This window comes from Esox lucius, chromosome 11, assembly GCF_011004845.1.
Source record: "Esox lucius isolate fEsoLuc1 chromosome 11, fEsoLuc1.pri, whole genome shotgun sequence".
Lineage (NCBI taxonomy): Eukaryota > Metazoa > Chordata > Actinopteri > Esociformes > Esocidae > Esox > Esox lucius.
The window spans coordinates 5,935,780-5,961,795 of NC_047579.1; the positions used below are offsets into that span (position 1 = coordinate 5,935,780).

General features: G+C 38.9%; 1 protein-coding gene across 3 annotated transcripts; it reads left to right on the forward strand.

Annotated features, from left to right (window-relative positions):
* On the forward strand, window positions 1-25,641 carry LOC105008980 (butyrophilin subfamily 1 member A1). Of its 3 annotated transcripts, none has more exons than XM_034295093.1 (15): window positions 1-64; window positions 8,280-8,648; window positions 10,775-11,062; window positions 11,729-11,845; window positions 12,626-12,649; window positions 12,757-12,789; window positions 12,971-13,003; window positions 13,563-13,814; window positions 14,455-14,703; window positions 16,448-16,471; window positions 16,665-16,697; window positions 17,350-17,421; window positions 18,542-18,562; window positions 21,355-21,374; window positions 25,139-25,641. In XM_034295093.1, the coding sequence occupies exons 1-15, from the start codon at window positions 4-6 to the stop codon at window positions 25,217-25,219; spliced, it is 1,677 nt and encodes a 558-aa protein (XP_034150984.1). In that variant the 5' UTR covers window positions 1-3; the 3' UTR covers window positions 25,220-25,641. The 3 variants fall into 3 exon arrangements, with proteins under 3 accessions (XP_034150984.1, XP_034150986.1, XP_034150985.1); XM_034295094.1 differs by lacking the exon at window positions 1-64 and adding an exon at window positions 7,381-7,828; XM_034295095.1 differs by lacking the exon at window positions 17,350-17,421.
* Window positions 25,642-26,016: the final 375 nt, after the last annotated feature.

Sequence of the window (26,016 nt, forward strand, 5' to 3'; positions counted from 1 at the left end):
GAAATGAAGACATCCTGGTGCTTAGGCTGTTGTTTTGGGATTCAGTACATATTATTGGCAACAGGTAGGCTACAACAATCATATGAAATCTATTTAACGTCTATTTAAATCACATGACGTCAGTATATTAAATCTTGTGATGTCTATACATTTCAAGAGCGCAGGCTCAACAGTGAACGCCCCATTAGGAATTATGCAATGGCTTGTGTGTCGTGTGTGATTTGTTGTTTACAAAGCAGGGTTTATGCCACATATTTCAAACCGCTGAGGTTTGGGTGCAGGAAAAAGGTTTGAATGAGTTTTTACAATGTTTTGAGGGAAACACACTGATACTTATCAACATGGTATCCAAGGATCCTTTTGTTCTGGCTTCATGTCATCCCATATCTGATTGGAAGGTATCACCCATCACTGCATGTGTACAATTAAAGGCCTGGTGAAGTAAAGAAACAGGCTTCTCATTCAACAGAGACTCTCAGCTTTATTTAACATTAAAGACATTAGACAATCACAAAGTTACCACGCAACTCTTACTCACTGTCTTACAGGTCTTACATGTGGTTGACGCAACAGTATTTATAAAACTGAATGTCTGAAAATGATCATATTGCTCTTTCTGTGTTAACACTATATGCTTTCATCCTGTTCAGGCAGCATACAACTATTGGCATACTTCATAATGTAACTAATGTAACTGTTGATCTGTGTAAGGGGAGGGTTCTAGACTATGCTTTCAGCCAATCAGTGCTATATGTTCGTCAATGTCCCCTTTATATCTCAAGACATAATGTCGGCCAGTGGAGGCTCCTGATCAGCTGAGTGGTTGGGGTGGTGCTGTGTGGTAGCAGCATTTCAACAGACATGCATCCACTAGTAGCTGGTGCTCCAAGCTTATGAGAATTTCCTGCAATCCACACTGTATAAAATATCTTAATCACATCATAATGTAGTATGCAACAACGGAATATGAATACGCTGTTAAGTCCCCCCACGTGCAAGGCTCTGCTCGAGTAGACAGACAGCTAAACATTGAGGAAGAGTACTGCGATGGTTGAATGAAGACCAATGCACTTATTAAGTAAAGTTCAGAGTATTTACTTGAGTCATAAGCAGCATGTACATTGTGATGGCAGTTTAATCAATCAGACATTTCAAAGGAGTAAGGACAGAGACAAAATTCTCTTGGCACAAATGTAATAGTTTATTTGCAAATAGAGACACGTCAAACGCTTACAGGATAATCATCTGAGGAGTCTCTAAATTAATACATGAAAATCATCAGTACTTAAAAAAGGGGTGTGGTAAGTTGTTGCCCATCTGTCCATGTCAATAAAACACATTCCCTTTGTCCTGTTACTACCTAGGGTCACACAAGGGTCAAGCTGTCCTCCCCCCACATGGGTAACCTCTTGACCTCTAAAGCATCTGGACAGACAATAGATAGACTCTGATGAGTTAAACAGATGCGCAGATTAATGAGTAACCTTAACTGCCGATACCAGTCAATGATGCCCCCTAGGCAAATACCAGATCCCCTCTCCTACATTCCTAAGGAACAAAGGACAGATACCCTTATAGGTCTAGGCAGATGAACAGATGGTCAGAATACCTAGTGATGCTCTGATATTATACAGACATGTGTATCACAACCAAAGTTTAGAATTACATACCAAGTAACAGAAAGCCAGACATTTCTCAAATGATCCTTAGTTCAACATTTCCATAACAACATACAGCACTCAATCCTATGAGTTCTCTGCATAGAACTGAATTAGTTCCATATAATGTATACATTCATTCCACAAAGACTGATCTATTTCAAGTGTTTATTTCTTAAAATTTTGATGATTCTAACTGACAACTAATGAAAACCCTAAATTCAGTATCTCAGAAAATTGTTGTGAAAAGGTTAAATATTGAAGACACCTGTTGCCACACTCTAATCAGCTAATTAACCCAAAACACCTGCAAAGGCCTTTAAATGGTCTATCAGTCTAGTTCTGTAGACAATACAATTATGGGGAAGACTGCTGACTTGACAGCTGTCCAAAATACGACCATTGACACCTTGCAAAAGGAGGGCAAGACACAAAAGGTCATAGTTAAAGAGACTGGCTTTTCACAGAGATCTGGGTCCAAGCACATTAATAGAGAGGCAAAGGGAAGGAAAAGATGTGGTAGAAAAAAGTGTACAAGCAGGATTGCTGCTGGATTCAGTGCTTCAAGAACCACCACACACAGACGTATGCAAGACTTGGGTTTCAGCTGTCGCATTCCTTGTGTCAAGCCACTCTTGAACAAGACACAGCGTCAGAAGCGTCTCGCCTGGGAGAGGACTGGACTGCTGCTGAGTGGTCCAAAGTTATGTTCTCTGATGAAAGTAAATTTTGCATTTCCTTTGGAAATCAAGGTCCCAGAGTCTGGAGGAAGAGAGGAGAGGCACAGAATCCACATTGCTTGAAGTCCAGTGTAAAGTTTCCACAGTCAGTGATGGTTTGGGGTGCCATGTCATCTGCTGGTGTTGGTCCACTGTGCTTTCTGATGTCTAAGGTCAACGCAGCCGTCTACGAGGACATTTTTGAGCACTTCATGCTTCCTGCTGCTGACCAACTTTATGGAGATGCAGATTTCATTTTCCAACAGGACTTGGCACCTGCACACAGTGCCAAAGCTACCAGTACCTGGTTTAAGGACCATGGTATCCCTGTTCTTAATTGGCCAGCAAACTCACCTGACCTTAACCCTATAGAAAAACTATGGGGTATTGTGAAGAGGAAAATGCGATACGCCAGACCCAACAATGCTGAAGAGCTGAAGGCCACTATCGGAGCAACCTGGGCTCTCATAACACCTGAGCAGTGCCACAGACTGATCGACTCCATGCCACGCCGCATTGCTGCAGTAATTCAGGCAAAAGGAGCCCCAACTAAGTATTGAGTGCTGTACATGCTCATACTTTTCATGTTGATACCTTTCAGTTGGCCAACATTTCTAAAAATCCTTTTTTTGTATTGGTCTTAAGTAATATTACAATTTTCGGGGAGATACTGAATTTGGGATTTTCATTAGTTGTTGGTTATAATCATAAAAATTAAAAGAAATAAACACTTGAAATATATCCGTCTGTGTGGAATGAATGTATACATTAGTCAAGTTTCACTTTTTGAATGGAATTACTCAAATAAATCATCTTTTTGATGATATTCTAATTTTATGACCAGCACCTGTACAGTGGGGAGAACAAGTATTTGATACATCTGCCGATTTTGCAGGTTTTCCCACTTACAAAGCATGTAGAAGTCTGTCATTTTTATCATAGGTACTCTTCAACTGTTAGTGATGGAATCTAAAACAAAAATCCAGAAATTCAAATTGTCTCATCTCATCTTCTACCGCTTATCCGGGGCCGGGTCGCGGGGGCAGCAGTCTAAGCAGGGATGCCCAGACTTCCCTCTCCCCAGACACTTCCTCCAGCTCTTCCGGGGGGACACCGAGGCGTTCCCAGGCCAGCCGGGAGACATAGTCCCTCCAGCGTGTCCTAGGTCTTCCCCGGGGTCTCCTCCCGGTGGGACGGGACCGGAACACCTTCCCAGGAAGGCGTTCCGGAGGCATCCGAAAAAGATGCCCAAGCATTTCAAATTGTATGATTTTTAAATAATTAATTAGCATTTTATTGCATGACATAAGTATTTGATACATCAGAAAAGCAGAACTTAATATTTGGTACAGAAACCTTTGTTTGCAATTACAGAGATCATACGTTTCCTGTAGTTCTTGACCAGGTTTGCACACACTGCAGCAGGGATTTTGGCCCACTCCTCCTTACAGACCTTCTCCAGATCCTTCAGGTTTTGTTGCTGGGCAATACGGACTTTCAGCTCCCTCCAAAGAGTTTCTATTGGGTCCTGCCGTGTAGTTCTGGGCTGATCCCTCACCTTCCTCATGATCATTGATACCCCACGAGGTGAGATCTTGCATGGAGCCCCAGACCGAGGGAGATTGACCGAGGGAGATTGAACTTCTTCCATTTTCTAATAATTGCACCAACAGTTGTTGCCTTCTCACCACGCTGCTTGCCTATATTCCTGTACCCCATCCCAGCCTTGTGGAGGTCTACAATTTTATCCCTGATGTCCTTACACAGCTCTCTGGTTTTGGCCATTGTGGAGAGGTTGGAGTCTGTTTGATTGAGTGTGTGGACAGGTGTCTTTTATACAGGTAACAAGTTCAAACAGGTGCAGTTAATACAGGTAATGAGTGGAGAATAGGAGGGCTTCTTAAAGTAAAACTAACAGGTCTGTGAGAGACGGAATTATTACTGGTTGGTAGGTGATCAAATACTTATGCAAATAAATTATTTAAAAATCATACAATGTGATTTTCTGGATTTTTGTTTTAGATTCTGTCTCTCACAGTTGAAGTGTACCTATGATAAACATTACAGACCTCTACGTTCTTTGTAAGCAAAATCATCAGTGTATCAAATACTTGTTTGCCCCACTGTATATGGGTCATTATTCATAAAGATTACACATATTCAAATTCAATCCATGATATTTTTACAAATTGTTGTATTTATTTGTGTGCATGATTTCTACTTTCCAACCTGTCACACCTAATAATCATCGCCATTAAAAAATGCGCTGTTGCTGTATCGATTTTGACACTTTGCTTTGTGTACAACTCTTATAGAGTTGATGAAGTTGAACTTATTCTAGTATGTAATAGTTGGAAATTGATTATGATGTGATTTTGTTGTAAAATGTATTTTGCTAATCTCAAAGGTATAAAACTGTCTTTTGGACTCAACTATATCTCTTAAGGTGGTCTAACAGGCTAATGACCAGTTAATATAAGTAATTACGAAGTGGTGATTATCACCTCCATTAACAAAAGGAGTAATGGATCTAAATTGAAGGCTATTCAGCAATTTGGAATGTGGCCAATGGTATGGGTGGAGTGAAATGCAATTAACAATTGCAAATACACAGTGCCCCTTGATTTTTTTGCATATAATTACTCTATCCATTCTCCTAAACATTTCCTACAATACATTCACTGAGGCGTATAGAACATTTTTTTTCTGTTTGAGTCAATATGTATTTCATATCCATTGAGTAACATTGTGGAAAAAATGGGTGTGGAAATATTGTATTGCTAGATGTAGCACACCATTCCCCATGATTAGACAGGTTTGTCTTACTCTACACACTCTCCTGAATATTTCCTACATTGCTTTCTCTGTGGAATATTCAATAGTTTATGAGCTATGAAGCCATATGTATTCCATATTGAGTCATTGGCATTGTAAGAATTCTGCCATTGGAACGTGTTTTAATACCCACTTTTTATTGAAATTAATATTATCATATTTGAATTGTCCCTAATTTTTGTGACCCAGAAGTGTTTCTTTAATGTTGCTCACAAGACACTGATCTTCATAAGGGCTGTTTATTTGTTCATTTTTCTTTTCAGATGCAGTCTGTCAAGCTTGAACAATCCACCCCATCACGCAACACTTTCACAATCTATATGTATAGAAATCATGACATTTGCTTCTGAATCAGTATTGTGCAAGCTCATAACCAGCTCATAACCAGCTCATAACCAGCTCATAACCTTCAGCATATAGAGAACTGCAGCCTTTCCACCCTGTCACGTTCCCCCCAACACAGGATTCATTGGATTCCTTTTGGGATCCATTTAGTGAATTATATTTGTGACTAACACCTTATATTAATAGAATAATGTTTAATTATGATATTTGCAGATGTCTCTGCCTCTATTATGGCCTCTAACTGCTGCTGAGAGACAAAGACAATGCTGTGCTTGTCGAGATGCAGATCCCCAGAGAAGGCAGGAATACCTAGAAAGTGAGCGGAGATGTAGACAGAATGTAGAGCAAGAGAGAAAGAAAAAGATCCGTTATGTAAGTGAGCGAGGGGAACGTCAGCTAAGAAAATAATGGAGAGAGCAAAAGAAAACAGAAAAGAGAAGACAGACTTTAAGAAATGTATCACTCCTGAAAGGTCAGCTTCAGTCCCACAGCCTGTGCAGCAGTCAAGACTTTCCAGGTCAGGATATTAAGTTAGAAATAGATCAGAACAACATAAAAGTAAAGCATATATTAAATGTAATGCATATAAGACTTGATATGCACTAAGGAACAATACGTTTTATGAATTCTTTCACAATGTGAAAAAGGACAGCAGTTATCCAGAAAAAACTGAGATAGACTGTGTAAAGAAATAGAAAATCTCAAGAAACGACTGATCAATGAAAGCAAACGATCTGATACATTTAGGAAAAGGTGTAAATGTTTAGAATAAATCCCCTACATCAAAAGTGAACGAATTAACAAAAACAGGCAAAGTAAACCCCCAAATCAGAAAATCATGAATCTATCATGAAGAGTTGATTGCTCAGGATGAAATACTGCTAAAAAGAAAAAAAAGAAAAACAAGTAATCTCAAAATTACAGTATAGGGAAGTGAGCTGCATGTGTTCCACACAAAAGCAACTGAGCTGTCAGTGCTTCAACACGCGACACTTCACCGCATGTCCAGGTAAAGTGTTTGTATCATGTTGGAGAAAATGGATTATTCTGGACCGCACGAGATGTCCAGTGGTACCTCTATGATGATGTGCTTGAAATGATTGAAGCACCAAAATCATGTCACATGGAAATACAAACAGATGTGTGGAACCCACTAAACACAAATTAGACAACCAGTTAATAAGCCATCCATTTAATACACCAATCACTTAATTAGCAAGTCAGTTAATAAAGCAAATAGTTAGTGAGCCACATAAAATATCAAATACCACTATTGAAAGTCACATTTTGTGTGTTTTACCTTTCCAATCTTAATAACTGATATTCAATTAATAAAAACATATTTGGATATACATTACATATACAACTATTTTTGTCATCATTTAAAAAAATAATTAATTCCTTTGTTTAAAATATTGACAAAAGTTTCAACCGTTATTTGAAAGGTAAAAACAAGCTTGTACAGTGTAACAAAATCCCCATTGTTCCCTGTCACAGCAATCCACCAAGTCACAATGGTTTCCACCCTGTCAAAGGATCCTATTGTTTCCAAAAAGATGAGTTAACATGTACATCATTTAATGTCACCCCAGGTTTATATTAAGTTGACTAATCAAATTAATGCAAATGAAATTTGCAAGCTTAATAATCCACTGTCCTTTTGCAGAAAACATTACACAACTGACAGGCTAAATTCAAATTTCAAGATAAAGCATCTAAAAATTGAATGAATTACAAACTTGCTGTCTATGGTTTTCCAAAAAAGGACATTTAATTAATATGAAAATATAATATTTCTTCATACATTCTATTATTTATCACCTATGTGGTATAAGTATTGTCCTTGATGAGTTGGAAAATGGGCTTACATATCTGAAAAAACTTAGTTAAATTATTAATTATTTTTGGTGGGAGGTGGAACAATATGCTGAATATAAAATAAATAGCTTTTGATGATAATTTAAAACTGAATGACTCATCTTGTTCACCCTTCAATCCACACAGTGACGTAAAACAAACCTCGCTCCTTCAGGCCAGTTGTGTGTAAAAACATCTCACTGCTTTAGAAATCTGGCAAACAAACTTTTATACTAAGGAAGAACTCTACAGTGGGTGCCCAAAGAATGCAGGAAGCAGGCGAGGATGTCTGCAAAACTACTGTACAGAGGCTGGACTGCAAGATGCCAAAACATTAGTTTGCCCAAAAACAGCATGGCCTAAAAAGTACCTGTAAGAGCATGCAGAGTTGTGGAAAAGGCTTTTGTTTCCAAGGTGACAAATATTAACATGTACCAAAGTGTAGGCAATTGGAAAGTGGAGAGAAATAAAAGGAACTGGCATACTACCTGATCAACACACCTGATCTGTTAGTTCCTCTTTTAATCCACATTACCAAAAAACCTATCTGGATTATGCAGCAAGGCATTGATTGGAAGAATCTACACAAGAATAATTTGTAAAAAGTATTGGAAAATCAATGCTCAACCCAAAACAGCCAATGAACCTAATTTGTCAGTGTCTAATGAATAAAAAGGCAATAATCAATAATTATGACAATAATCACAATGACAATAATCACAATGACAATAATCACAATGACAATAATCAAAATGACAATAATTGGTTTTGTCCTCCAGCCATGCAGGTGGCTGTAGTTAAAATCTGGCCCATCAACGGATTGTTCAAGTATAATTGACATGTTATTGTCATTTTTTTTCTGCAGGTTCGTCTCAGATTCAGGTTCTCGGTCCGGCTGACCCAGTCATTGCCTTGGAAGGTGATGACATAATTCTGCTTTGTTACCTAAAACCCAACGTCAGTGCTAAGGACATGATAGTGGAGTGGACAAGAACTGACCTGAAAACACCACAGAACACAAAAAGGGTCCATCTTTATCGTGATGGTCGATATGCCAATGATGACCAGCTTCCTGCCTACATGGGAAGGACGTCACTGTTTCCAGAAGAACTCAAGAATGGCAACGTCTCACTTAAGCTGTCCACTGTTAAACTCACTGATGCTGGAAGTTACGGGTGCCTCATTCCATTACTGAGCAGCCAAGTAAAGGGAGTCACCATTCATCTTACTGTTGGTGAGTCATTTCACTGCTGCAGTGGTTTCATTGTGTCTCAGGTACACATGATAAGAGGTTGTTTTCTTGTGTCAGTTCATCTAACTTTTGGCCAATTTCCTCTGTTTCCTTGCTGTTTTGTCATATCCAATTATATCTATGGCCCAGTTTCATCGCAACAACTACCAAGGGATTTAGGAGGGTTAAAGATTATGCTTCCCTCCTAGCCAAGCTATAAATGTTTTCCCCCACATAGGTCAACAAGCCAGAAAGCAATATGTGAAGGCATTCTCACACATTTGGGCATTCTTACTCACCGGGTGACCGCAGTTAGCTTTGCTACTGGAGAGCTACCTGAGGAAGTTGCGTCTGTGTGATGAGACCAGGAAATCCCTGCTGACAATGCCTCCCCAGTTCATGGGCAATGCTTGCCAATTTGCCTCTCCCATGGTACTTCCTAGCCACTACATCAGCCAGGGCCCCAGATAAGGCTCCGACCCTAGACGTTAATGTTCAGCTTGGTGCTACAAAAGAGGGCCTTTGACCACCAGGCAACCAGGCAGACATTAATAGGTCATCTGTTTAAATTCAATTTTTGCTAATGATCATTCCTTCATTTTTGCAGCTACTCTCACTCCTCATATATAACCACCTTGCAGAGTCAGACACACACAGAAAGACACAGAGACAGACAGACACTCAGACAGAAAGAGACAGACTCAGACACACAGACAGAAAGACACAGACTCAGACACACAGACAGAAAGACACAGAGTCAGACACACAGACAGAAAGACACAGTCAGTCAGACACACATTCTGACACATTGATAAACACTCAGGTAGACACAGAGATAGATACACAGTCAGACAAACACTTAGATAGACACACAGTCCGATACATGGGCTGTGGGACATATTCTTAGTACATTCCTTGTAAAATAAAGAAATAAAATACAGATGTCTTATCAGTTTTATCTTGTATCTGTAGGTGTTGAATCAAAATACTGCAGGGAATGTGACTGTAGGAGTCTCCCCCCACAATTGGGCTATTTTTAATGGGTTTGGGCAGGTCGATTTACAGATAGGGTTGTGTAGAAAAAATGGTGTTTGAGCTTAGTGTTTTGAATGTCAATGACATTCAATCTGCATAGCATTTGTTAACATCTCAGATTAATTCTAGTAGAATCACATATTTCAGTGATCTCTATCGTATGTGTAGTGTTATGGAACTTTTTGTCTTTGAGAAATGTCTGTCTTTCCATTGGCTGATATGTAGATCTTTACTTTGATTGTGACAGACATGTCTGTATAATATCAGAGGATTAACAGGTATTTGGGCCATGTCCTCCTGCCTAGAAGAAAGGGTGTCAGTCTTTTGTTCCTCAGGAATGTGGGGGATCTGGTATTTGCATAGGGGGCATCTATAGTCTGTCCAGATGCTGTAAGAACTCTTAGAATTGAAGAAGTTGCTTATGGCAGGAAGGAGAGCTGTCCTTTGTGTGAAGCTTAGGTAAACACAACAGTAAACATTATGGCAGGAAGGATAAGGTGGGGGGACAGCCCGCCCTTTGGGGTAAACAGATGGCAGCATCTTAACACACCCCTTTTCTATGTAATAAATACTGTTGAAATTATGTTTTGAGTCAGAGACTCCTCAGACGATTATGTGTGTAAGCGCTTGACGCATCTCTCTTATTTGCAAATAATAAATAATTGTTACTTTGTGCCAAGAGTATTTCGTCTCTGTACTTCCTTCTAAAAGAGTTCTGATCGATAAAATGACCGTCACAGTAGGTGCTGTAACTCAGCCAATGATCTTTATCGTATGTGTAGGTGCTGTATCTCAGCCAATGATCTCTATCGTATGTGTAGCTGCTGTATCTCAGCCAATGATCTCTATCGTATGTGTAGCTGCTGTATCTCAGCCAATTATCTCTATCGAATGTGTAGGTGCTGTATCTCAGCCAATGACCTCTATCGTATGTGTAGGTGCTGTATCTCAGCCAATGATCTCTATCGTATGTGTAGGTGCTGTATCTCAGCCAATGATCTCTATCGTATGTGTAGGTGCTGTATCTCAGCCAATTATCTCTATCGTATGTGTAGGTGCTGTATCTCAGCCAATGACCTCTATCGTATGTGTAGGTGCTGTATCTCAGCCAATGATCTCTATTGAGGGAACCAAAAACAATGGAGTGGTCCTGAAGTGTGATTCTGGAAGCTGGTACCCTGAACCTGAGATGACCTGGCTGGACAGCGATGGAGCCATCCTTTCTGATGGACCTACAGAGATAGAAACCGAGACAGACTCTGAGGGTCGCTACACTGTGAGAGCACATGTGACAGTCCAGAAGACTGACAGCAACAGGTTCACCTGTAGAGTTCTACAGCATCAGAGCAAACACATGAAAGAGACAAAGATTCATGTCCCAGGTGAGGTCTTCATTGGGTCACCTAAATGCCTGAGACACCTTGTTAGACTAGACTAGTAGAAAAAGATTTTCAAAACAATGGTTTTGGTTTTCATTAGAGCATTATTTAAATGTTTTACTTTATAATCAATTTTTCTACTCTGTCGTACAGTACATAGAGGTGTTGTAGTGTGTAGTAATGGTTCTCTATGTCTACATTCTTGTACAGTACATATAGAGGTATTGTAGTGTGTAGTAATGGTTCTCTATGTCTACATTCTTGTACAGTACATGTAGAGGTGTTATAGTGTGTAGTAATGGTTCTCTATGTCTACATTCTTGTACAGTACATATAGAGGTATTGTAGTGTGTAGTAATGGTTCTCTATGTCTACATTCTTGTACAGTACATGTAGAGGTGTTATAGTGTGTAGTAATGGTTCTCTATGTCTACATTCTTGTACAGTACATGTAGAGGTGTTGTAGTGTGTAGTAATGGTTCTCTATGTCTACATTCTTGTACAGTACATGTAGACGTGTTATAGTGTGTAGTAATGGTTCTCTATGTCTACATTCTTGTACAGTACATGTAGAGGTGTTGTAATGTGTAGTAAGTCTATGCTGTCATATTGTAGATATAGAGGTGTTGTATTGTGTACTAATGTTTCTTCATGGCTTCTCTGTTTCAGTTGATGTGTTTCCCAAATCAAACACAGGGTGGATTCTTGGTCTAAGTATAATAGCTTTCATAGCATGTGGCACAGCTGCTGTAGTAGTCTACATGTGGAGAAAAAAATCAGAACAGAGTAAGTTGAACTTTGATCTTTGGCTGGTCCTACATTTGGCAATCATTAAACATTCACAACTTGAAGTCACAACTTGAAGCAATCCATTTGTACCAGGTCATTTTCTAACTGCATTTCATATTATTTCATGAATGTATATTTATATTGGTATTTTCATTGATTTATTTTAGGAATTTTTATTAATTTATATTGGTAATCTTTATAAATTCAATTCTTTGTTAATTTTTGTCTAGTTTTATTGTTCATTTTAGAGCATTTTCAAGTTTTTGACTCTCTCATATAAAGCAGGTAGTCTAGCAGTTAGCATTACTGGGCAGAGGTTGAAAGGTCGCTGGTTCAAATGCCAGAGCTGACAAAAAAAAAAACCAGTCTGCAAGTTTTTCCCCTTGCAGTCAAAAGTGTGGAAACACTTGCCCATTCACTTGAATCGGTAAATGTGTTGAAACATTCGACTGGTACTGTATGTGAAATATGACAAATATAAACACCCACCTATTATATTCTGGCAATTGGAGGCATAGGTTACAAAGTGGATGGCACTGTGGTCAATCACATTTTATTAAGGACATTTTTATTGACAAGCCTGTAAACCAAACATTACTATAGTCCAGAGTTGGAAATAAAGGACATTTGAAGGATGCATTCTCTATAAAGATCCAAATCTGGATTCAACTTTGGACTGCAGGTGTTTAAATTGCCTTAAAACACACAAGCTGTAAGAAAATAATCACGTGGAGCTAAGAATATTATTATTTGTTTGTTTTGTATTTTTGTCTTCAGAAAAACGCTTTAAGAAATATAAGGGTAAGTGAGCTGTGGTTAAACCATTTGAAGAGTTTGAGAGAATATGGGGCATTCATTCTAATGACTATTAAGGTAATACTCACTGTCACACACTGTTGGGTCTCCAGAGGAGCAGGACACATTTCTATTGGAAGAGTGGGGTAAGTAGGCTCTGGGGCCTTGCATTCATAAATTGTTGTTGTGTTTCTGTTTTACAAATAGATCTAAAGGTTTTAATGCTTGTGATGTTCATTCATTTGTTTTATAAAGACAACATTATGCACGTGACAGGTCAATACAACCAGCAAACCCATGTGGTAATGCTTATTCATTTGTTTTCAGAGAGAAAGCATGAACAGCAACGGGTGGAGAAGGGTAAGGGCTAACCCTAATTGCTTTTGGGTTATTGTAAATAATGTTCAATCCCACTCTCTGAGGTAGCCTAGCGGTTAGCATTATGGGCCTGGGATCACTCTGTGAGGTAGCCTAGCGGTTAACATTATGGGCCAGGGATCACTCTCTGAGGTAGCCTAGCGGTTAGCATTATAGGCCAGGGATCACTCTCTGAGGTAGCCTAGCAGTTAGCATTATTGGCCAGGGATCTTTCTCCGAGGTAGCCTAGCAGTTAGCATTATTGGCCAGGGATCTTTCTCCGAGCTAGCCTAGCGGTTCGCATTATGGGCCATAGATCAGTCTCTGAGGTAGCCTGTTGGTTAGATTGGCTGAGGGGGAGTTGAGATTTGCAGAAACCGAATTCAATTTCCCACTGCAGGGTTTGACCTCAATTAAAAGTTACCTTTCTCTAATATGTTGAGTGTCCAATTATCCTGATAAACAACAATTCTTTTTTTTTTACAGCCATTTATTCTCATTTGTACCAAGGGTGCCAATAATCATGGAGGTCACTGTATGACTATGCATTTCTTTTGTCTAGGTATTGTTGCTTGCGTGGACAGGATCAAAGCTGGCCTTATTCAGAGTGTTACCAAGGCAATAGAAATATCCGATGTGCTTCTTCAGAAGGATTTGATCAAGAAGGAGATCCACTCCAGTGTTTCTGCTGCCGGGAACAGCCAGGACCAGATGAAACTGCTGTTCCAGGCTTTAGACTCAGGAGGTTCAGAGATTAAATCAGCCTTTTACAGCATTCTACTGGAACATGAACCAGACCTACTCAGGGACCTGGGTAAGAAGTTCTGTATCTACCATTCAAAAAAAATTGTCAATGCAGTTTTTACCCTAACCTATCTAGATATCCTTCCACCATCTACAATGGTCTATAGTCAGCCATTTCTAAAATACCTAAGTGACCTAGGTGCGTTTCAGTTGTGGTTTGGGATGTAAACAATAAACAACATTTAGTTGCCTACCATTTTAATTAAAAGCTATTTAGTATGTTGAACATTTTCCAATAACAGAAACATTAATTGTTACCACCCCGGTTTGAAGGCCCCAAAGACATTGCATTGATTTGAATTGGCTTTTTTCACACTCTTTGTGTGTCCGCCCTACTCTAGCACTCAATCCTAGACTGAAGTCCCCAGTCCCCAGTGAAACATTGTGAGTCTGTAGTTCTTAGATAAGCTTAATACAAATAGTGAATTAAGGGAAACAAAATGTCTGAGGGATATCAGAACAGATATGGTCAACAGTTCCAAGTCGTGGATATGTAACCTAAGCTTCAGGAAGTATTTCATCATTCATGGAGAGGGTGCGAAGTCAACTTCCATTCCATACTGATGAAAATGTCCTGTTTGAAATAACTCCATATGTATTTTGTGTTCTTCAGTTTGTATTTTTGTAACTCTACATCTGTTGTTTATTAGATGTCCAGTTTATGGACAATCACAGGACTGATCTCATTCAGATGGTTACTAAGGTGAAGCCCATTGTAGATGGCCTGCTCCAGAAAGACTTGATCCCTCCAGGTGTGCACTCTGAAGTTAATGATGCCGGGACCAGGCATGAAAAGATGAGTTTGCTGTGCCAAGCCCTAGACTCAAGAGGGCCAAATGTTAAATCTGCCTTCTACAGGATTCTGATGGAACTGGAACCTGACCTAGTTTATTTCTTGAGTAAGCATAACTCAGTTTTTCTTGTTTATTGTTTTAGTAATAACAAATTAAAAAAGTTATGTAAATGTGACCTGCTTTGGGGAATAGTAAAATGTATAGAAAACAAGATATGAATGGAACAATCGACTAATTTGTTAGCTAGAAGTCTTAAAAAATATTACCCAAACCCTTCTGCATCCATCTACTCTCACACACTCGTGACAGGATCCTAACATGGAAATGTAACTCACGCTGTACAGGGCCCATATCTGATCCAATTGATGCTTTTGAGAGAAAAACCTAAAAAACTCAACTGAAATGAATCCGTAAGCAGAAATGACGTGGTCCTGTGATGGTAATTGGATCGATTGAAACTCATAAAGGAGTAAGAACAGAGACAAAATTATCTTCGCACAATTAGCAGTTTATTTGCCAATAGAGAGACGGGTCAAAAGCTTACAGAATAATATTACAGTTAAAAGGGCTGTGGTAAGTTACTGCCACACCAGATAAACACACCAATCCCGCTCTCCTACATTCCTTTTCTATCTAAACATGGGGACTCAGTACCTTTAAGTAATAACCCATTTATACATGTATAGGACTAAGCTTACATCAGTTCAAGAAATTCCATAACAGTCCTTCCCTTCCAGGACGACCATGGCACCTATTTATTCTTAAATCATTGTCATTTATTCCCCATTAACTCCCATTCTTTCCCAACTGACTCCCATTCATTCCCTATAGACTCCTCAGTCATTACCCTTTGAAATATATCTTTAAGTCCAATCAAACTTGGGTGACCAGGCGTCCCTGTTTACAGGGTGCAGTCCCCATTTTGGTGGCATCTCCCCAGCTGGAGTTTTCCATGGAAATGTCCTTGTTTTTAACTTTGCGTTAAAATTATATTTTACGTGGCAAAAAGACCGGGCAGCAGAGCCTACCGGTTGATGTCTCGGTTGATGTGCATGTTTTTGGCCAATAGAGGGGGCTGTTCGCTTGAGTAGCTTCATTCACTCTTCTGCTAATTGCTTGCTCATGCTAGTTTTAGAGAAAACTGCTGTAAGAAACTTGGCCAGAAGCTAGCAAATGTCAAGTCAATCCACAACGTCACCACAAACGTCTTTTCGTGGCAGGTTTCAGTTGTTTTAAATACTAGCTAGTGATGTTATAATGTCACAATTTATTTATTAAATAGATAGATGATCTGCTCTATAAGGTTTAAAATTGACTTTAGTTGACATTCAGTAGACATTCATTGGAATAATTAAACTGTAAATTCAATTATTTAATTTCTAATTATTGGTACAATCTTTCATCCATCGCCCTATCCTCAAGAAATGTAATAATTGGATACTAGAAAAAAAATTAATGTTGTTGACATGGTGGGGTCACAATTACAATTTATCATTATGCCTGAATAAATTATGATGGCACCCCGACTTTCAGCTGTTAGGCTTAAATTAGGAAATATTTTAAGGTTAGCCATACAATTTATTTGAACATAAATTGTACACATTATTTAATCGTTTAGTGGTGTAGTGGTTAAAGACACAACCTGTCACACAGGAGACCCTGATTAGAGTCCAGCGAGGGTCATAACATTCAACCCTTCAAATCATGGGCCAGCTTGGGCAAGGATTGTCTAGTTCCTATTCCTGTTTAAACATAAGGGTAACCATTGTTTATTATTGCATTGGGTAGAAGAACAGGAAGAGAGAACAGGAAGTGTTCTAATCAGGATTTTACATATTTCCTCATACAGATATGCTGGCAGTCATAGAGCCAGGTAGGTGTTTTTGTATTATGGACAGTTCACCTGCTTTTGTGTCGGCCTGCCTTTTTTTCTGTTAATTTGCCTGTCTGTACATTCCTGGGTGATTCTTGGGTCTGTCTTTCTGCATAGGGTTTTGTCTCTCCATGGCATCTGTTCATCTGTTTATTGTGTTAGTTAGCTGAGTATTATTGTTTTTTGTCTACAGATGAACGCATGAATCACCTGTTTAAACAGCTGGGTAAGTTGTTTGTGTTCTTCCTATATATCAATAATCTATGCTCCTTGGAATAGATTCTATAAGTCTCTGGAACTCTACTGGAAGGATAAAACATCAGATTTAATGATAAATTCTTCCAAAAGATATTCCCTCATTTGGTGTTTTGATGATGGTGGCATAGAGCGCTGTCTCACACCACGGTCCAAAATCGCCCATTGATGTACTGGGTTGAGATCAGGTGACTGTGAAGTCCATAGTATATGATTCACATGATTTTCATAATGTGTGCTCTGGCACACTGCACACATGGTTTGAAGAACATGATGAAGAGTTCAAGGTGGCCTCCAAATTCCCCAGATCTCAATCCAAATGAGCATATGTGGGATGTGCTGGACCTACAAGTCCAACCCATGGAGGCTCCACCTCGAAACTTGCAGGACTTGAAGGATCTGCTGCTAACAGCTTGGTGCCACATACCACAGTACACCTTCAGGGGCATTCTTATGGCGGCAAGTGGAGGGCCCGTTAGGCAGGTGGTCATAATGTTTTGCCTCATTTTGGTTTATATATACACTGATGAGACACTGTTGAGACACTGATGAGACACTGTTGAGACACTGTTGAGTCAAAACATTATGACCACCTGCCTAATAACGCTGTTGGTCATCCACAGCGTCAACCCGCCAAGGCATGGAGTCTGCAAGACCACTGAAGGTGTCCTGTGGCAGCAGATCTTTCAAGTCCTGTAAGTTGCAAGGTGAACTCCTCATCATGTTCCTCAAACCATTCCTGAACAATTTGTGCAGTGTGGCAGTGCACATTATCCTGCTGAAAACGCCACTGCCATCAGGGAACACTGTTGCTTTGAAGGGCGTACCATTGTAGGCGCTTTCCACTGCGGACAGGGTTCATCATGGGCACTCTGACTGGTCTGTGGCTACGCAGCCTCATACGAGGCAGGGTGCTATACATTGTGTGCTGTGACACATTCCTCCCGTAACCATCATTAAAATGTTCTATAACTTGTACCACAGTTAGACCCACTGCTGACCGAGAGCACCCCACAAGCCTTGCCATTTCAAAGATCATCTGACCATAAAGATGTGGCCCTTGTCACAGTCACTCAGGTCTTTACTCCTGCCCATTTCTCCTGTATCCAACACGTTGACTACAAGAACTGATAGTTCACTTACCATCTAATCAACCCAAACCTTGACATGTGCCCTTGTTAGATGATCAATGTTATTCACTTCACCTGTGAGTGGTCATAATGTTTGGCTCATCAGTATACATACATATAAGATCAAAAGTCCAACCAATCATATTTTGATGTGGCACTGAGTTGTATTTTCTGGAGCACCATGCATAGACAAAAATTTTGACAGTCTTATCCAGAGCAACTTATGGGAGGTGTTTTGCACAACGATACACGACACTAGATACGTTAACCTTTAATTTAATGCCTCTCTGCAACTAAAAATATAAAATGCCATTGCTGGTACCAGTGTCCACGACATACAAATCTCCTCCAAGCCTTGACTAGCTCATGGCACAGTATATGAGCTTTAAACTTTCTGTTTTTGTATTGGCCGATTTCAAATGGTGTTTGATACGATGACTATTACTTGTTATGCCAGCACTGTAAATAAGAACCAGAAGACACTTCTCGGTCTTCGACTTAATTTAGGACCTGATTATAATGACTTTGGAGTGTAGATAGAACATATGAATATAATGACTTCATCTTTATAAGATATGGAGTGATAGAAATCATGTAATTAATGACTATCTATATAACGTGAGGAGTGTAATTGATCATATTCATATTTTTCTTGTCTTTTATTCTTCTTTATGTATGTCTACAGTGGAGATGACACAACAAAGGGGTAAGTGTGTCAGTATGAAATGAGCATCCCAGAGAGGTTGAGTCTTTCAAAAGTAAAGATGGGGAGGGTTTCATCACTCTGTGAAAGGCTGCGCAAGCACATAGTGCAACAATTGAAAAATAACTTCTCTCAACGTAAAAGAGTTTGGGTGTCACGTTTCAGTAAGGGAATTTCGAAGCGTCTCTTTTTAATAAACAAAAACAAAGAAAGCAAAAAGGAGTGCCGGGCACTACAAGATATTTAGGAGTTCAGGAACACACAAAACATAACAGGCACACAAGCACAATGACCAACAGCGACAGGTTATACACAGAGAAATGAGGAGAACAGAAACAGGTGGGGGCTAAACACAGGTGAAATGAATATACCGATTAACTGAAACAAGAACAGGAAAGACCAAACAAGGACAAGACAGGGACAAACAGATAAGACGAAGTGGAACGGTCCCCTCAGGCAGGTACCGTTACATTGGGGACCTCATCATTTACGGTACATAATATCATTAAAAGATTCAGAGAATCCAGATAAATCTCAGTACACAAGGCACAAAGCCAAAAACCAATATTGTGTGGCCGTGATCTTTGGGCCCTGCAAACCCTGCATGGTTTACCTGGCACTGCATTAAAAACAGACAGAATTCTGTACTGGATATCACTGCATGGGCTCAGGAACACTTCCGAAAACCATTATGTGTGAACCCAGTACGTTTGTGCATTCACAAATGTAAGTTAAAACTCTACCATGCAAAGAAGAAACCATATATAAACAAGATCCAGATCCACCACTGCCTCATCTGGGCCCAAGCTCATTTAAGATGGACTGAGGCAAAGTGCAAAACTGTCCTGTGGTCTGACAAATAAAAATTAGAAATTATTTTTGGGAATCATGGATGCTGCATTGTCCGGACTAAGGAGGAGGGGGACCATCCAGCTTCTTATCAGCACACAGTTCAAAAGCCAGCATCTGTGATGGTATGGGGGTGCATTAGTGCACATGGCAACATATGCTGCCAGACCGACTATGTCTTTTTCAGGGAAGGCCTTGCTTATTTCAACAAGACAATGCCAAACCACATATCCCAACAGCATGGCTCTGTAGTAAAACAGTCTGGATGCTAAACTGGCCTGCCTGCATTCCAGACCTATCAGCCATTGAAAACATTTGGGCGCATTATAAAACTTAAAATACAACAAAGGAGACCCCAAACTGTTGAGCAGCTGAAATCCAATATCAAGCAAGAATGGAAATACATTTCACTTTCAAAATGACAGTGATTGGTCTCCTCAGTCCTAAAACACTTGCAGAATATTTTTAAAAGAAGAGGTGATGCAACGCAGTGCTAAACTTGCCCCTGTCCCAACTTTTTTGAAAACCTTTGCAGTCATGTAGGTAGGTTTGTTTGCATAGGTGTGTATATGTAAAGTTTATGTCTATTTATGGGTGAGCATATGTGTAGATAAAGTAGATGTGTTGGTATACGGTGGGTACAGTAGATGTGTTTGTGTATTTAGGTACAGTAAATGTGTTTGTGTATTTTAGGTACAGTAAATGTGTTTGTGTATTTTAGGTACAGTAGATGTGTTTGTATACTGTGTTCAGTAGATGTGTTATTGTACTTTAGATACATTACATGTGTTTGTATACTGTAGATGCAATAGATGTTTGTATACTGTAAGTACAGTAGATGTGTTTGTTTACTATATTTACAGTAGAAGTGTTGGTTTACTGTAGGTACAGTAGATGTGTTTGTATACTGTAGGTCCAGTAGCTGTTTTTGTACATTGTAGGTACCATAGATGTGTTTATATATTTTTTCCTAGCTATGTGCATTGATATATGGATGCCCTAAGTTATTATTAAGTTATCCACTTTGGTGGAGTATATGTGGACAAATGCAACAACTTCTATTTTTGTGTTATTTCAATGAAGAACGTTTTTAGCTAGTCAGTATTTTATGTCTATTAGACAATCAGAGAGTGATTTCAGGGGAAGCTACAACTGTGTGTCATCAGCACAGAATATTTCTGAAAGATGTAGCCCAAGGGAAGCATATATAACGAGAATACGATTGGGCCTTGGACAGAGCCTTGAGGTACCCCACAGGTGACTGATGCATAAGAGGAGAAATTCCAGATCTTTACAGAAAATGTCCTCTCAAATGTGAAGTAAACAGCATTAGGGTTTGTGACAATAATCATAATTGCATTGTGATAATTGTTTGGGAGAAAAACCCTGGTAGTATCCCAAAGTGATTTCATATACATTGTTTGTCATTTGATGATCCTTGAGATGGCTCAAGAACATGATTGGAGTTCCATCTGTGGCAAATTCATTTGAATTTGCATGATTTAAAAAGGCACATACCGGTCTATAACAAGGTCCCACACTTCACAGTGCATGTCAAATCAAAAACCAAGCCATGACATCCAATGAACTTTCCATTCAACTCTGAATTATGTTGAGACATAGATCTGGGGAGGGCTATAAATAAATAGCTATAGCATTGAAAGTTCCCAGGAGCACAGTGGACACTATCATTGTTAAATGGAAGGAATTTGAAACTACCAACCAAATTTCTAAAAATGTGTTTTCACTTTGTTATGGGTTATTGTGTTTAGATAGATAAATTATAAATTCAGTCTATAACACAACTACATGTGGAGAAAATGAAGGGGTTTAAATACTTTCCGAAGACACTGAATGTACAGTACATGCAGTCACAGTGTGTAGGTGTTTGTGTGTGTTAACAGTTCTTACGAACCTCACACTTTGTTTTTCTGTTCTTTTACCAGATGAACTCAGAGAAAAACTTGTAAGTAATATGTGTCTGTGTGTGTGCATTTGTGTGTGCAATAGCAGTCATGCAATCCCGCTCCTCTATAATTTAATTTACAGTGGGGAGAACAAGTATTTGATACACTGCCGATTATGCAGGTTTTCCTACTTAGAAAGCATGTAGAAGTCTGTCTGGTGGAATCAAAAAACAAAAATCCAGAAAATCACATTGTATGATTTTTAAATAATTAATTAGCATTTTATTGCATGACATAAGTCAGCAATAATTCCGTCTCTCACAGACCTGTTAATTTTACTTTAAGAAGCCCTCCTGTTCTCCACTCATTACCTGTATTAACTGCACCTGTTTGAACTTGTTACCTGTATAAAAGACACCTGTCCACACACTCAAATAAACAGACTCCAACCTCTCCACAATGGCCAAAACCAGAGAGCAGTGTAAGGACATCAGGGATACAATTGTAGACCTGCACAAGGCTGGGATGGGCTACAGGACAATAGGCAAGCAGCTTGGTGAGAAGTCAACAACTGTTGGTGCAATTATTAGAAAATGGAAGAAGTTCAAGATGACGGTCAATCTCCTTCGGTCTGGGGCTCCATGCAAGATCTCACCTCGTGGGGCATCAATGATCGAAAGAGAGGGATCAGCCCAGAACTACATGGCAGGACCTGGTCAATGACCTGAAGAGAGCTGGAACCACAGTCTCAAAGAAAACCATAAGTAACGCATTACGCCGTCATGGATTAAAATCCTGCAGCGCATGCAATGTCCCCCTGCTCATGCCAGCGCATGTCCAGGCCCATCTGAAGTTTGCCAATGACCATCTGGATGATCCAGAGGAGGAATGGGAGAAGGTCATGTGGTCTGATGAGACAAACATAGAGCTTTTTGGTCTGAACTTCACTTGCCGTGTTTGGAGGACGAAGAGGGATGAGTACAACCCCAAGAACACTATCCCAACCGTGAAGTATGTAGGTGGAAACATCATTCTTTGGGGATGCTTTTCTGCAAAGGGGATAGGACGACTGCACCGTATTTAGGGGAGGATGGTTGAGGCCATGTATCGCAAGATCTTGGCCAACAACCTCCTTCCCTCAGTAAGAGCATTGAAGATGGGTCGTGGCTGGGTCTTCCAGCATGACAACGACCAGAAACACAGCCAGGGCAACTAAGGAGTGGCTCCGTAAGAAGCATCTCAAGGTTCTGGAGTAGCCTAGCCAGTCTCCAGACCTGAACCCAATAGAAAATCTTTGGAGGGAGCTGAGAGTCCGTATTGCCCAGTGACAGCCCAGAAACCTGAAGGATCTGGAGAAGGTCTGTATGGAGGAGTGGGCCAAAATCCCTGCTGCAGTGTGTGCAAACCTGGTCAAGAACTACAGGAAACGTATGATCTCTGTAATTGCAAACAAAGGTTTCTGTACCAAATATTAAGTTCTGCTTTTCTGATGTATCAAATACTTATGTCATGCAATAAAATGCTAATTAATTACTTAAAAATCATACAATGTGAATTTCTGTATTTTTGTTTTAGATTCCGTCACTCACAGTTGAAGAGTACCTATGATAAAAATGATAGACTTCTGCATGCTTTGTAAGTGGGAAAACCTGCATCAAATACTTGCAGTAAAAATCTTCTGGCCGCAATGATACCGATAGTGTTTAAGGGTCTTGCATTGGACAGTGAACATTGGCCTTGCACAATCCAGGTTGAGTAAGATGGATTTCTGACAGAGTTATTTTGTATCGTCCTACTCTAGCAACACCTTGTGGCAGATCAGGTGCTTGCAAGCTCAAATGTAGTTGTTGGCCAGATAATATGTTCTACTTCAAGTGTGTAGGTTCCAGCAGATACTTCTGTGTTGAGTTGTCAATGTGATCAGGCGAGACCACAATCAGAAATGGACATTATGACATTGGGAAAAACAAGATATAAAATGAAAATGAACCATTCAGAAACACTCATCTCTTGTAAAGTAAATCTGATGTGTACTTGGCAATCTGTGTTTTTTCTGTGGGAACAAAAAACACTGGCTGCTCAATGGCTCTAGCGTAGTTTCTACATAACAGTGACCCCTGAATGAGCAAGTCAAACAGGTATTGGTAATTTTCATTAAAAGTGCCTCTGCAGATACGTATGTACTCCAGCAGATTCATTTTTGTTTGTGAGACGTTGGACCTTTCATATGATGTCAGAATTTAAGCCCATTTCGACTAAAACAATGGACTCTTGAACAACTTCTCGTGCGGAAAACAGAACTAGAGAAACACCTTTTTAGTTAAGTAGTTAATCATGTTTCTTAACACAACACCTTAAACTATTTCAGCTGTTAAACTTGAAGAATTGAAATAAACCCAAATGTCTCCTGTGCAGTAGCCAGATAAGAGTATTCCAGTAAAAGACAGATGTCTCGGGGGAAAGGAATGTACCATTGAAAGGAATGTACCATTGAAAGGAATGTACTATTGACAGAGGAGTATTTAAGTATTTAAAACAAATTTTAACCATGATATTGCACATTCCACAAAGCTGGGCATTGCCCCCCAAGATAGAATATGTGCTTTACCCCCATGTATATTTACCCATAAACACTGCAAATGTTATATTAATTAGATATGCTCCCTATTAATAAAAAATGCCTCCTCAGTCATTTCATCCTGGAGCCAGGATTGCTTGTCTCTAAAGTGACAATATCCAAAGTCAGAAAATTCTATATTAACATTTATTACAATATCAAATAACTTTGGATGAACATTTTTAAATATTGTTTTGGTAACCGTGCAAAAATACTAAGTTAAAAACATGAAATCAATAATATTAAGCAATTAATTCAATAGCAGTGCCAATTGATAGGACTATTACACTAGTTGTTAATGTATGCTCAGCAAACTAGTTATTAAGCTAAATACTACTTATATTAGGTTATATCTTGAACTTGTATTATATTTCAGTATATAGTTTGTTATAATTTTGTTATATTTTACCAATATATTCTCAATATATTCGGCATTATACCCCAAAGGAGAGTGGGCATTTAGCCCCAAACATGATCACCACAAAAAACAGGATTGCGATAAAAAATTATTAGGATTTTATTCTCTGAACAAGTTAACTATTTAGCCTAAGGCCTTCATACTGACATATCAAAAATATATTTAGAGGTCTAATTTAATCAAAACACATCACATTGGTTTCTAAGTGACAACAAATAACATCAACTTCTGTCCAAATAAATTTTGGGAAATTACCTGCTCAGTTGAGATGATTCAACAACATTTTCTAGATCAAGAAGAATAGTGGCAACCCAAGAATGTGTGGAGATGTAATTTTAAGTAATTTGGTGGTTGGGTGGAGAATTGGCCAGAGGCGTTTAACCCCAAACCATCCTAATCTAGCAAATTGAGGTGTTCCCTCAACAAATAAAGTTAAGCATTGCCCAAGTGAGTGCAGAAGCGTTTAAATACAAAAAAATCTAAGGCTATGCTATCAAAGTTAGTGTCTGGATTTGTATTCTATATAGAATTAATCAAGGCTTCAAACACATTTGACCATATATTTAAAAATGTGATTTGAACAAATACAAACATGTTTCTTTACATGTTGTAATAGCTGATACTGCCTCATCACATTTTTTAAATGTATTTACAAAGCTCAAAATATTGTTTTTATGTAATATTTCTGAACGTTATTTTGACCTCACAGGGTGGTAAAATCATCTACCAGGAACATACTTCATTGTTTAGTTTCAACTAGTTATTTGTTCTGTCATTTATGTCCTCAGATTGAGCTGAAGAAGAAAGAAGAAAAACAAAACAGACATTTTGTTGCATACAGAAAATCTCCCAAAGAAAGGGCTTTATGAGTGTAATGAAATAGTTAAATTAATCAATCACGGTGAATCACAAGCAATTATGTTAATATAATCTTTGAGTGTAATATTTATTATAATTACTGGTCAGTGTATGCTTTGTGAATGCTTTTGCTTCTAAATACTTTATTTCATTTGGGAATCAGGTTTAACCTCCTGAGACCCTGTGTCCGCATATGAGGAGACTGGTGCATGTAACATGCATTAATTATTGATCTTTGAATACCTCTCTGGTACTGACAAATGCATTATACACTACGATGTACAGTATATAAATAAAACCCTTTGACTGCATATGTCATTAGCAGTTGTGCCCTTATTTGTTGCCATGTTCAGGCATGAAATGCACACACATTTCCTTTTAATTGGTGTCCAATAAAGAAATACTGAACCAGGTTAGGGGAGTTCCTTACTAATTACCGACCATTATGAGTCAGTCCAGAATGGCTGCAACTAACTCATTTTCATCATCATTTAATCCGTCAATTACTACTTTGATTAATCAATTAATCAGATAAAATACATCAATTCCAGAATTAAATGCAAGTGTTTAATTTAAATAAATTAAAGTGTTTTTCTTTAACAATGCCTTCATTAAAACAACTGTAGGCAGTAGTTATAAAACAAACAAAAACATGTGCATAAACTAAAGGGTTACCAAAATATCTGACTGTCCTTTCCTTTCATTACAACCGGCAAATAAGTATTTTAAAAGTATCAGTATCTGTATTGGAATCGGGATACTAGCCTTGGTATTACTTGATATCGGATTGAAAAGAAAACCAGTGGTA